The sequence below is a fragment of the Delphinapterus leucas genome, chromosome 13 (genome assembly GCF_059928025.1).
Source record: "Delphinapterus leucas isolate spDelLeu-1000000601 "Yukka" chromosome 13, BTC_Dleu_Yukka2, whole genome shotgun sequence".
NCBI lineage: Eukaryota > Metazoa > Chordata > Mammalia > Artiodactyla > Monodontidae > Delphinapterus > Delphinapterus leucas.
This window is the reverse complement of record NC_143141.1, coordinates 79,197,589-79,212,130: the sequence shown is the minus strand read 5'-3', so window position 1 is coordinate 79,212,130 and position 14,542 is coordinate 79,197,589. Positions and strand designations below refer to the sequence as shown.

General features: G+C 36.3%; 1 protein-coding gene across 15 annotated transcripts in view; it reads right to left on the bottom strand.

The window, feature by feature from the left end:
* Positions 1-14,542, bottom strand: part of PUM2 (pumilio RNA binding family member 2) — a 91,715-nt gene that overhangs the window by 66,318 nt on the left and 10,855 nt on the right. For 8 of the 15 annotated variants that reach the window (XM_089923400.1, XM_089923401.1, XM_022574371.2 and 5 more), the window contains exon 1: positions 3,354-4,391. In XM_089923400.1, the coding sequence (XP_089779526.1) occupies positions 3,354-3,494 (141 nt within the window). In that variant the 5' untranslated portion in view covers positions 3,495-4,391. The other 7 variants (XM_089923403.1, XM_022574365.3, XM_022574367.3 and 4 more) reach the window with 3 other exon arrangements.

Sequence of the window (14,542 nt, the reverse complement as noted above, 5' to 3'; positions counted from 1 at the left end):
CGCGGAGCGGCTAGGCCCGTGAGCCGTGGCCGCTGGGCCTGTGCGTCCGGAGCCTGTGCTCCGCAACGGGAGAGGCCACAGCAGTGAGAGGCCCACGTACCACAAAAAAAAAAAAAAAAATTGTTATGTAAAATCACCAAGTCAACCAAATTAATATAATCCTAAGAATTAAAAGAACTTGAAGGCTCTATGTCTACATTATAGTGTTCATATAACATCCAAACTGGGACACTCCTGAGAAAGGGAGTGCTATTAACAATTATGCCACGAAAACACGTATCTGGACAGTCTGGGCAAATTAGGATGTAAGGTGACTCTATTTACAATGGAAGTTCATAAAAGATAGGCAGGCATAGATGCTAATAACCAAGTGTGTAGAACAACAGCCACAAGAGAACTCCAGAATGGTGCTTTTCCAGACTTTAATCTTTTCCGTTGATGAAAGATATCAATACTTAATGTTTTCAAATCATACTACTTCCCCAAATCTTCTACATTCCCAATATCCCTTAATATCAGCAGCAAATATTATTAGATGTCATCACTTCCAATGGGAAGCAGTACTGTAAACAGTCAAGGCACTCAAGAGTTCAAACTGCTGTTCAAGCACTGTTACTTGGTATTGGGCCAGTTAAATAACTGTTCTGAGCCTCAGTTTCTTCATCTGTAAAATAAGGATAATAATAAAGCTACTGTTATAGAGTTTTCTATGAGGCAATAATGAAATAATGTAAGTAAACTACTTAGAACAGCATCTAGCACGTGGCAAACATACATATTACATATCTTCACTACGAAAAGTATGAATCCTTTAAGATTCTAAAACATGAGTAACATGCTGGCCAGCAACATTTAATTGGTTGATTATTTTAAATGATTATAAGAGTATTCATTACAAAAATCTTGTCTATAGCTGTTTGCCTTCTTTTTAAATCTGAGTATCCTGGGGGATCATGAAACTACACTACTTACATCAATAAAAAAGTTGCCTAATAAAGTCACATTTTGCGTAAGGAAACAGAATCAGAAGTTAAATAAACTATCCAAGATTACATGTAAGATTACATATATAGCTAGTAAGTGGCAGCATTAGGAGCTGAAACCATAACTGTTTAATTCTAAAGCCCATTTTCTTTACACTTAACTACCACAGAAGATGGTTCTTTCCAATCATAGTCTAACTCATCAATATTTCTAAAAATATTCAGTTATTAGGCCACGACTAGCCATAATGAAAAAAATAAAACAGTTCAAGATGTTATCAGGATATTCAGACTATATAATGTGGGAATTCATTAGAGTGGATAAAGTTTATGATAGAATGTCTAAGATAGGGATTTATAGACATTGGCGATAATCAGCTATTTAAAACAGCTGATTTCCATTCCAGTTATTCCTAACAGCTCAGATCAGAGCTAGAGCATTTGGGAGGTATATGTGATTCATACAAAAGGCTATTCTTATTACTACCTTCAAAGAAGTCAGTCTTTCTCACTAGTGATATAGCACTAGTGATAGATCACTAGTGCTGTATCACTAGTGATAGATCTGAGAGAAATACATAGCACTAATGATAGATCTGAGAGAAAACAGAAGTCTCCTTACTCTTCTCTCCAGTACATTTTCCACTTCACCATACTACCTGGGATCTTAGTACATAAATTTTCTCTAATGTTTTCTTTAAATATTACTGTGTCAGAAAAGAAAGGAGGGAGCTTTATCATACTAAGCTATGAAAATACTCCCCCAAAACACATTAACTCAGTGATTTAAAGTTAAATTCTGGGTTCCCTAAAGAATTTCAGGCAGGAGCCTCTTTTTCCATACACACACACACACACACACAAAGTTCCTGTTTAATTTTTATATATAAAAATAAAGGTATGTGTCTCTGCAGTATAGTTTTAAAACACCATACTAATGAAGCTGAGTTCAACCGCCTATGGGTTAGCTTTGTTCTTTTTAAGCCATGTGACATAACACAAACTGTTAGGCCTTTTGACAAAAATGTGCTATGGAAAAAATTGGAAAGGATGAGTTTATGAATGGATGAATACAAATCTGTTCCTACTCTGGATGAACAACTAGAAGAAACCGCCCTTCTGATGATGAGTCAGTGAAAGCTACCATGATCTACATAACCCAGTACATTTGAAAATAACCCTGTATGTAATGCAGTGCTTTGTACATTATAGATTTACAGCAACTTAAGACATAATAAGTAAAGCTTTATTTTTAAAGAAAAAGTCAAGATAGGGCAATATATTAGAAAAGGATGTCGCATTAAAAAAAATAAACGAGCAATTTTAGAAAACTCAAGAGCCAGAAACTCAAGGCTGCTTTTAGGTTATTAAAATGAATGAATTCTGGGATAAAACAAAAAACCTCACCTGTCAGGAAAGGAGGAGAAGACTGGTGAGAGAGAGACAGGCAAAGAAGGAAATCCCAGAAGGTTCCCTGCTGCCTGCGAGATGAGGAAAGATAGAAAGGCTTGTGGGAGAGAGAACCCAGAGACAGAAACCTCAATAGGTTTCTTAGCTATCTCTTAGAGGTAACAGAATTAGTTGGTAAACTGTTAAGAAAAAAATTTAATTAGTGAATAACAGCTTATTTAAAAATACATTTTTAATAGATGAAGGTCACAGAAGCACTGACCTGCTGCTACCTGCCAAAAAACCAGACAGCCTAACCCTAGCCATTTTTACTCTGCATATCTGACATTCCCATTAAGAAAAGCCTAGATTTAAGCTTAGATCATTTAACATGCTATTAAAACCAGCCTCTCTTCTCCAAAAACCTCAAATACCCCTCCCTCCACCCCCCAAATACCTAAACTCTCTCAACTACTGTTTCTGGTCATGACATTTTTTTTTTAAACTGCCAACATGTCTTTGGGTTTATCAAATACTACTTAAAAAGGGAGGAAAAAAAAGAGCCAATCTGTAAATACATACACAGTGTAGATCTGCAAAGTAAAGTGTCGTGGGGTCTAAACAGAATCAAGGTAAGGGTGTGACTTTATCTGGTCTTTAAGAAAATCAAGTTCAAGTTTGTCACAGACTAGGCTGAAGCACTGTTCAAACCTGCTTTTAAGATATGTTATTCTGCTTTCTAAAGACCAAAGAAAATAAGTAACAGGGAAAAAAAACAAAAGCCCTTTTCAACTGCTTCTTTTTATTCACCCATAGTGTAAATAATGCCTAAGCCGCCACTGCACCGCAGTGAAGCTACAAGGTTTTTTAACTAAAAAATTATTCCCTCTCTCAAATTTTCTTAGGGCCCAGAGTTTTACCTTAAGCGCTGGACTAACAAGTTTACTTTGGCAATACTCATGCTTAAGCACCTTAACTCACCCTTAAATCAGTCCTCTGAAAATGACAAACTCTTTGGAAAACGCTGTTCTGAAGAAGGGGAGGGTTAGCTAGCTGCAGGGTGCCCTCTTGTGGCCCAGAAGAGTGACTGGACTCTTTTTCTGCATCTGAAGAGCACAGCATTGGATGGAGTGAGTCTCATGAAGGTCTACCAAAGTAAAATAATCTCCAGGAGCAAGCGGTTAATTACACATCTTAGGTCTGTTCACGGTTATTTTCTATTATCAAAGTCCACACTATGTTAGTACTACAGAACATGACAAAACAAAATGTGACCGCAAGGTTTTCATAATCAATTAAAGTTTTCTAAATATTCATTAGGTATATGGAAAACTAAGTAGTTTTGATGTCTTAAATTATGTAATGGTGAGGTTAAATGGGATGCCCCAATGAAAATCATAGATTAACAGGACTGATAAAAGCCAAAATCTTAGAGTGCCCACTGTGCCCTAGTCATTCAAAGCTAACAATCTACAGAGGAGACTAATATAAAACAAATAAACTGTAACCAGTAATATAATAAAAGTATGTACAAAGATCCATGAGAAGTCAGATGAAGAAGTAATTAATTTTACTGCAGATATCAATGGGACAATAAAGAGTCTTTTTCAGTAGAGTCCTGCAGAGGATTAGAAGTTTATTAAGCAAACAATGAACAAGGAGAAATTTTTGTAAGAAAGAACAGTGAACAATTAAGTGTGGCTAAAGCAAACATAGCATACATATATAAAACAGCAGGACAAAGATCAAGGAAGGCTCTTTTCTGATCAAAGTAATTATGGTCCATTACCAAAATAGAAGACATTATTAGGTCAATCAAATCAACTAGACACAAATAACCTCACTAAAATTCCTGCTAGAAGTTAAAAAAAAAAGCTGAAAATCCCACAACCACAGATTTTAAAAGCCCACATCATTTGGAAGATACAACCACTATTTTCAAGGAGACTTACGGTTAAAAAACAAGTCTCAATGGCTCAAATAATCAAAGTGAGGTATACATTCTTAGTATTCGTAAATATTTACCTCTCCCATTCCCCGAGATTCTAATGCAAGAGCTTGAAAATCATGATTCATTTCATCCACAGATCAAACCTGTTAAATAACAAAAAGAAACATTAGTAGAAAGAAAAATTTGAAAAACAGACTGCATCAACTATTTTTATATTACACTGCTGCTATTACTGATGTTACAGCATGAGCTAAGATGGACAAGAATCCATTTCTCTATAAAGACAGGTTTTCCTAAATAGAGCACCACAGCAATCTACACTAAAATTTGTGGGAAACCTGGGGTCAACGGTTCCTGGATTATTCTGTGTGCCAAAAGAAACCCCTACTAGTTTCCTGCGCAAAAGAAAAGAAGTGAGCTCACGTGCTAAAATACAGTTACCTTTTTTTTTTTGGCCATGCTGCGCCGCATGCGGAATCTTAGTTCCCGGACTAGGGATTGGATGCCTGCCCCCTGCCGTGGAAGCGTGGAGTCTTAACCACTGGACCTCCAGGGAACTCCCCAATTATCTTCTTTTAAAAAAAAATGTTGTAATTCCTATTACAAAATTATTACTTTGCACTACGTCTTTAAGATTTCTCAAAATTTCTCAGAATTTCATTATTTGTGGATCTTATAACAATGATAAAAAAATTTTTTTAAGTGGTGATCCAGTTCTACCTCAAAGCAACATATAATCTGCTGTGAGAGTAATTATAATATCCAGAGGTTTCCTTAAGAATAATTCCTTTCCCTACAATAATCAAAACAGCATGGAAATGGCACAAACACATACATCAATGGAACAGAAGAGAGCCCAGAAATAAACCCATGCACTTACGGTCAATTAATCTATATAACAAAGGAGGCAAGAGTATACATGGAAAGAAGACAGTCTCTTCAGCAAGTGGTGCTGGGAAAACTGGACAGCTACATGTATTATAAAACAATGAGATTAGAACATTATCTCATACCATATTAAAAAAAAAGCTCAAAATGGATTAAAGACCTAAATGTAAGACTTGAAATCATAAAACTCTTGGAAGAGAACTTCTGACATAAATCGCAGCAATATTTTTTGGATCTGTCTCCTAAGACAAAGTAAAAGCAAAAATAAACAAATGGGACCTAATTAAACTTAAAAGCTTTTGCATAGCAAAAGAAATCATCAATAAACTGAAAAGACAACCAACAGAATGGGAGAAAATAATTGCAAATGATATGACTAACAAGGGGTTAATATCCAAAATAAACAGCCAATACAACTCAATTAAAAAAAAAAACCCCACCCCCAGCCAAAAAAAACACACACCCCAATCAAAAAATGGGCAGAAGACCAGAATAGACATTTTTCCAGAGAAGAAATACAGATGTCTAACAGGCACATGAAAAGATGCTCAACATCACTAATTATTAGAAAAATGCAAATCAAAACAACAGAGATATCACCTCACAACTATCAGAATGGCTGTCATCAAAAAAATCTACAAATAACACAGGACTTCCATGGTGGTGCAGTGGTTGGGAATCTGCCTGCCAATGCAGGAGACAAGGGTTAGATCCCTGGTCTGGGAAGATCCCAAATGCCGCGGAGCAACTAAGCCCGTGCGCCACAGCTCCTTAGCCTGCGCTCTAGAGTCTGCGAGCCATAACTACCGAAGCCCGCGTGCCTAGAGCCTGTGCTCCGCAACAAGAGAAGCCACCGCAATGAGAAGGCTGCCAACACAACAAAGAGTAGCCCCCGCTTGCTGCAACTAGAGAAAGCCAGCGCGAAGCAACGAAGACCCAACATCGCAATCAAATAAAAACAAGGGCCAGAAATTCCCCTAAACTTGATGAAAGCAAAATTTACGGATTCAAGATGCTCAGTGAGGGGCTTCCCTGGTGGCGCAGTGGTTGAGAGTCCGCCTGCCGATGCAGGGAACACGGGTTCGTGACCCGGTCCGGGAAGATCCCACATGCCGCGGAGCGGCTAGGCCCGTGAGCCATGGCCGCTGAGCCTGCGCGTCCGGAGCCTGTGCTCTGCAACGGGAGAGGCCGGAACAGTGAGAGGCCCGCGTGCCGCAAAAAAAAAGATGCTCAGCGAACCCCAGGCAAGATAAACAGGAAAAACAAAAACGAGACCCCACATCCACGCACATCATAATAAAAGTGCTGAAAATCAAAGAGAAAATCCTGAAAGCAGCGAGAGGAAAAACATTACAAAAAGGGGAAAAATGATGACTGACTTCGCACTAAAACAATGGGGACCAGAATAAAAAGGACAGACTTTAGAGGGCTGAAAGAAAAACGCTAACCTAGAATTTTTATCTGATGGAAATCTCCTTCAAGAATAAAGACTAAAAGACATTTTTAAATAAAAGGAAAATAAAATTTGTTAAACAGACTTCCACCTCAGAAAATCCCTTTAAAAAATTCTTAGGCTAAAGGAAAAGGGTACCAGATGGAAACTCAAATCAGGAAGGAATTAAGAGCACCAGAAATGCTAAGTATGTGCATAAGTACAAAGGACTAGTTTTTCCTCTCAATTTCTTCAAAACACATAAGCCCATGTAAAGCAAAAATTTTATTATGGGTTTGATAACATATGTAGATGAACCAATTTACATGTACAACCAATACCTACTATAAAAAATATCTCTAGCCATACCATCATGACACCTAGTGATTTAAAACAAAACTCAGTTTGAGATCAAAATACTCGTATATCACACAACATTATACAGTTGGCCCTCTATATCCATGAGTTCCACATCTGCAGGTTTCACCAATCAGGGATCAAAAGTATTTAAAAAAAAAAAATTCCAGAAAGTTCCAAAAAGCAGGGAATTAAATTCCCTGAGGGCTAGTAATTATTTATCAATACATAGCACTGACATTGTATTTACAACTATTTACAAAGCATTTACATTGTATTAGGTATTATAAGTAATCTAGAAATGATTTAAAGTATACCCTAGTATGCACACAGGTTATATGCAAATGCTACACCATTTTATACAATGAACGTGAACATCCTCAGATTTTGGTATTGGGCTGGGGAGGCACCTGGAACCAATACCCTGCAGATACTGAGGAACAACTGTACATCCTTAAATACATATATAGTTTGGAGGGCCCCCCAATTATCTGATTAAGTAAAGGAATCTTAGTCCAAATGTGTCCTACACTTCTCAGTCATGCAATCAAAGTTCTACATCTCACATGACACAATTCATTCTAATGTCTAGCATGGTCTGCTCAAACCATCTTTGATTTCCCTTGTTTCTTTAAAATTTCCTAAATTTGGGCAGCGTCCATTTTATTTTTCTATTTAAATAATTCCTAGGGTCTCCATATTGCCCTAGACTCGATGTCCTTTATATTCTTTTTCTTAAGATGATTTACATTTGTGATTTCACTTTCTTTAAACCTTACATTTTATAGACCTTGTATTTTCTAGATTTCCCATCCCATTACAGCCTCAACTTCTTCCAAGCATCAACTGCTTCCCAAACCTAATGGCCAATCCTTTGAAAGCTTTGAGATACTGCTGACATGTTATCAGGAATCATGTATTGATATTTTCAATCACCTAAAGAGGTGTTCTAATTTCTTAAGAATGCTTCAAATTTAAATCCTACCAACTTGACAATGCAGCCATATAATTTTGAGTTCATAATTCAATTTATGAACACACACTAAATGACATTAAGCCCTGAAATCTGGGCTCAACATACAAAGATCACACCAATTACAGTCATTAAAAAAAAAAAAATCTCCCATGTGACATCTTATTTACCTGTATCCTCTGAGGACAGGCTGTCCTTATTAAGAATTATTCCACTAGGGCCAAAAACATAAGATTCTTATTATTTAGGATGGAAATAGTTCTAAAATGGATTCATTATTCTGCAATCCTGAAGAAAGAATAATGGACAAATTTTATATTTAAGATAATGTGGTAGAGTACAAATAGTATGTGATTTTAATTCAGAATATGAGTTCGAGTTTTAACTTTTGCCCGTTGTCTAACCTCTAAATCTTACTTATCTGTTGTGAAGATCAAACTAGATAATGTATCCAAAAGCGTTTTGTGAACAATTAATAAAAAGTGCTAAACAAATAACTAGTTACTATTAAGATCATTACATACTACTCGAGAAAGAACTGATACTTCCTGAGACTCTTGGGGTGCTCAACGTTTTGTGTTTCTTGTATGCTTCTGTTAGTATTTCACCCTCCTGCCTTGTTGTCAGGTTAAATATCACTTGACCTGAACATACAGTATCCCTTCTGACCTTTCTAATTAGGTTGCTTTTAATTTGTAGTAATCTGTAGCCTCAGATGAGTGTGGTAGACTTGTAAGAGTAAACAAGCTCTAAGAAGGAAACTACCTCCAACAAACACAAAAACACATTCTAAAGTTACAATCCTTTCTTAGGAAAGCAATTTGGCATCATATATACAGGTTCGTACATCTTGAGCCCATCTCCCTAACTTTGAAAATCAATCCTAAAAAGAAAACCTAAATACAAAAAAGTTTTATGTACAAAGATGTTTGTAGCAGTGTTGCTTGCAGATCCTGAAATTATAAGCTGCATAACTGCCTCACAATAGTTAAGTGATATAACACATCTATAAAGTATAGTGTAGCTATTAAAAATATTAAAAATATCGTAATTTTTAGTTTATTACAATAAATCTGTATAATCTATGAATGAAAGAAAGGAGATTTTTATTAGGAAAAAAGGAGTAGACTTAAGAAATCTTCTCAGGAGTAGACTTAAGAAATCTTCTCAGGCAGTGTCTTATTTAGTAAAACATGCACTTACCATGTGATCAAGCTATGCGCATCCAAGGCATTTACCTAAGAGAAATGAAGACTATGCCCACATAAAGTCCTGTACCTATTTAGAGCATCTTTATAATGGAAATGACAGAAACGCCTCTACACAGATGACTGGATAAACACACTGTTATGCCATACGATGGTGTACTGCTCATTGATAAAAAGGAGCGAACAGTGCCACAACAGGGATGAATCTTCAAATGTGGAATAAAAACCTTCACACAAAAGAATGCATATTGTGTGATTCCAAAATGAATCAGTAGCATCAAAAAGCAAATCAGTGGTTGCTTGGGGTTGGAAAGCAGAGAGGATTACCTGAAAAGAAGTACTTCTGTATATTAATTCTGGGGTTGTTACATTAGTGTATAGATTGATTGGTATTGGTGAACCATATACTTTTTAGTGTATGTAAATTAGATCTTGATAAAGTTGATGTTTTAAAAGATGACTGTATAACATGAACTGAAATTATGATAAAACTAAAGAGATCAAAACAATATGGTACTGGGACAAAGAGAGACAAAGAGAGGGACAGAACAATAAATTCGAGAAACTGAAAAAAAAAAAAAAAAAGAAATCTTCTCAGGAATAAAAGCATCAGAGCTTTACCAAAGCCCCTTCTTTGCTTACTTCTACATTTTCATCCGTGGTCCAAATAGATAAGGTAATAAGGTAAAGAAACTCTGGATAAATGCGAGAGGTATCTTAGCTATATGGATCCACATACTTTTGTGGTGAATCATGCCCTAGTGCAGGGGTCAACAAACTTATTCTGTAAAGAGCCAGACACTATACATTTTAGGCTTTACAGGCCATATGGTCCCTCAACTTCTCAACTGTGCATCTATAGCACAAAAGCAGCCATAGACAATAAGAAAATGAGTGAGCACGAATGTGTCCTAATAAAACTTTATTTATGAACAGTGAAGTCTGAATTCCATATTTTTTCATGTGTCACAAAATATTATTTTTCTTTTGATTTTTTTCCCCAACCATTAAAAATTCTAAAAGTCAATTCTAGAGAGCAGTTCAAACAAAAACAGTTGGTGGGCCAGATCTGGCCTGTAGGCCAAAGTTTGCTGACCTCTGCTCTAGCGCATTTACTCTCGACTGTTACACAAAAAATCAAATGCAGATAATTCACCCTCAAACTCGAGCAGACCCAAAGTTAAGCATCAGGGCTTTGCTTTCAACCTTTTCATTTATACTCTCACCATGTACATTTTTTATTTTAATAATGAACGGGAATTTCAGATTACGTTTAATGAAGGTTATTTTATTATTTTCTTTCAATGACCAGGGTGGGTTATGGGGAAAAGACTTTAAAAACAAGATAGGAGCTTCCCTCGTGGCGCAGTGGTTGAGAGTCCGCCTGCCGATGCAGGGGAGGCGGGTTCGTGCCCCGGTCCGGGAAGATCCCACATCCCACGGAGCGGCTAGGCCCATGAGCCATGGCCGCTGAGCCTGCGCATCTGGAGCCTGTGCTCCGCAACAGGAGAGGCCGCAACAGTGAGAGGCCCGCGTGTTATTTATTTCAACTATGAGAACGCAAATGGAGGAGAAAGTAGGCAAAACAATGAGATACAAAGAAAATAAACACTTTCGATTCTTCTGCAATGACCTTCATATTAACCATAATGAAACTGCAGGGGTGGGGGTCACACATATGCCACTAAGGACGCTTAAAATTTCTGCGCTGGTGTCACCTGATGGCAAGGGAAAAGAATCTGGACATAATTTAACAACTCTCCCCTGCGTGGTTAGACCTAAGGAAGAAAGAGAACAATCTCTTCTTTCAACAAGCAATGGAGTATCTAGCTATCAGTTATATAATACTGACCTGACTAGTTCCCTTGAAGAAAATGTATCCCAGAATTATAGTACACACTATACTGCTTGGGGGTGTAAAGTCTGTCTTCATTGTTTTTTTTTTTGGTCTGCATTATTAAGCCATGAAGTTTTCCAATATTATTTCCTTAAACAATTAGAATTTGCTAATATAGAAAATACATAATAGAAACTTTTCTATGGACAAGACCATGTGTAATCTTGAGGTAAATTTAAATTAAAAAGTTAATAGTTTTTGGGGCTTCCCTGGTGGCGCAGTGGTTGAAGAGTCCGCCTGCTGATGCAGGGGACATGGGTTCGTGCACCAGTCCGGGAAGATCCCACACGCCGCGGAGCGGCTGGGCCCGTGAGCCATGGCCACTGAGCCTGCGCATCTGCAACAGGAGAGGCCACAACAGTGAGAGGCCTGCGTACCGCAAATAAACAAACAAACAAACGTTAATCGTTTTTGAGGTTATGATGTTTCCTAGCAAAAGAAGAGTGTCTTATTAAGTTCTAAAATTTAACAGTATTAGTAAATTTTTCTGTAGACAACATTACTAATTATGTGAGAAAAACAGATCAAGTACTTCAAATAACAACTTGGTTAAGTTTTGTGGGTTTTCATATTTACTAATGCGTAAGCCAAAAGGTTTACAAATAGTTGGTGTAATGAACCAAGAATATGCATTATTTTCTTAGGTAACATCTGATCCAATTCCTTACCATATTCCTACCATAAAAAATAGGTTGGGGGGCAAAAACCATTTAAAGCTACAATAAATGGTATTAAAGCACCAGCATATAACACCAATTACATTTTTATAGTTTTATAATTAGTTCTATTTTAAAGCCATAGTAGTAATTAAACTCTGGAGTTAAAGGGGCTAGGAACTGTGTCTTAGCCACCAAAATGCTCAATATATACTGAATGAAAAAAATCATTCTATATTTTATGAAATGTAAATTCAGATCATGAAATCATCTAATATCTGGATAGTGACTGTTTATAAATGCCTTCATATATATGAATACACAATGCTCATTTTATAGAGACATAAACAAGACTTTTCCTCAGACTTTTTGTACAACTGAAAACATTTACCAAACATAAAATGAGTGCAACTTCCCATTGGCACTACTTCTCCAAACTGGTCCTCTAATACCTAGAGGCTGCTGCTACCTCATGCATCCATTACAAAAACAACAAAATTACATGAAAACTGGGACTTCCCTGGTGGTCCACTGGGTAAGGCTCCATGCTCCCAGTGCAGGGGGCCTGGGTTCAATCCCTGGTCCAGGAACTAGATCCCTCAAGCGTGCCACAACTGAAGAGTCTGCATGCTGCAACTAAGAAGCCTGCATGTCCCAGCTAAAAGATCCCACATTCAGCAACAAAGACCTGGCGCACCCTAATAAATAAATATTTTTTAAAAAATTACATGAAAACTTAATTGATTCACATAAGTCAATACACACAAAGAGTAACTTAAGCTGCTTATAAAATATTCTTAGTAGTCATACTCTTTGGACTGTTTTTAGTGAACATAATCATTGAGCATTAGTGGTATCCATTGAAAACAGGTACTAAAGTCCTTAAGAATACCTTAGTCTCTTCAGCATAGTAAATCACTTACGCAAATTTTCCAACAAAATTCATTTGTTTAGCAATGCCTTTTCTTATCCATATGACAAAGGTAAACGTAAATCCAGGTGTAAGTATTTCTGGTAGACCATTAGCCTTCACAGGCTTAATATTAGAAGTCTCTAGGAACCACCATCAATACCTAGTAATCTGTTATTTATCTGGGGGTACAAATTGAATCACACACGTTTCTAGTGGTGTTGGACAAGTCACTCAGGTGGTAACTAAGCCAGGAACCATAAATATTTTGTTGATATTTGCTACTCATTTGTCCATGTACTTCATGGGGGAATTACATACTTGTTTTACCAGCATTAAGAACAGTACTGTATAACTGACTTGACTATATTAAGGAAAAGTCAAAGTTTACATTTTGAATAAAACTTGGCCAAAAAAATGTGTTATCAATATACAGACTCCCAGAAACTAGAAATCTTCAAAGACCGTAGCTCAAATCTTCTAACTAAGATTAGAAATTAAGATTGTTTCAGCACCAGCATTAAGACATTAAATAAAAGTTAACCAAATATTTATGTGCAAGAATACTTTAGCTCTTTGAGGATCAATCTCAGATATCATATTTCTCAAGGAGATTAAATAGGGTAAATATATACTTACTTAATGCAAATATAAGACAAGGTATTTTTTTTTCCTTAGAATTCTCTCAAAGGCGAATCACCATATATTTGAGTCCTTACAAAGTCTCTTGTATTACAAGGCATTCTCTCAATTGGTTTAGTTTAAGAAATAAAATACTGCTTATGGAAATTCTTTTTTTTCTTTGAAAAACAAAATACTGTTTAGAGAAGATCTACACACTAAAACAACCTCAATCAATGCTAGTTTTTCATGCTTTTACATATCACCTGAGAGAAGTAGGTCAAATAACTTAGATGGAAATGAAGATAATATTAGATAACGCAAAGTGGCTCTAATGAGTCCAAGATACATGTGAAATGTCCAAGATATATCATGAAGTGAGTCCCCCAAAAGCAGTATTTCTAAATTAATGTTCTTATATGTAATTTAATATGCCATCACCCTAAAAGTGGAACAAGCAGACATTATATGCCTCATGACATAATGTAATACAAAACAGTACCACCAATGAAGAATTACTGCCTAAAAAACTCCCCCAGTAAACATCAATCTAATAATAAAGCTGCTAGATCTAAATACTGATTTATCAGAAATATGAGAGAGAGAGAGAGCAAAGTCAATAGATAACACAAGGAAGCAATCGCCCAATCTAGAATACGGAAAAAAGAAAAAATTCACCTCATTTCACTATCAATGAAATTTTTAAAAGAGGAGGAGAGGGAGGACTATTATATACACTAAAAGACTTAAAAGTCAAATACATTGTATAAACCTTGCTTGAATCCTGATTCTAACAAACCAACTATAAAAAAACTTTTTAGAAAATCAGGGAATTCTAGATATAGAATGGGTATTAGATGATATTAAGGAATTTTGTTAGCTGTGATAATAGCAAGAAGATTGCATTTTTTAATAAGTTCTCATCAGTAAGAGAATTTATGCTTAAACTGGCTACTGTCTGGGATTTGCTTTGAAATATTCAAAAAAGTAAAATATGGGTATAAAGATTTCACACACTGTTGAATATGGATGATAGATCTCCAAGGGTGTACTGTACTATTCTACTTGTGCTTGAAAATTTCCATAATAAGTTTAACAAAATAACAATATGACAAGCAGCCATGTGAAGCAGGTGGTATTTAAGCTGGGCCCTGAAGGATAGGTACAATTTGGACACCCCTCCACCACACACACACACACACACACACACACACACAATTTAAACAAAACATTTATAAACTGCAGCTTGTAAAGGGGGTTACTCTCCAGAAAGTTAA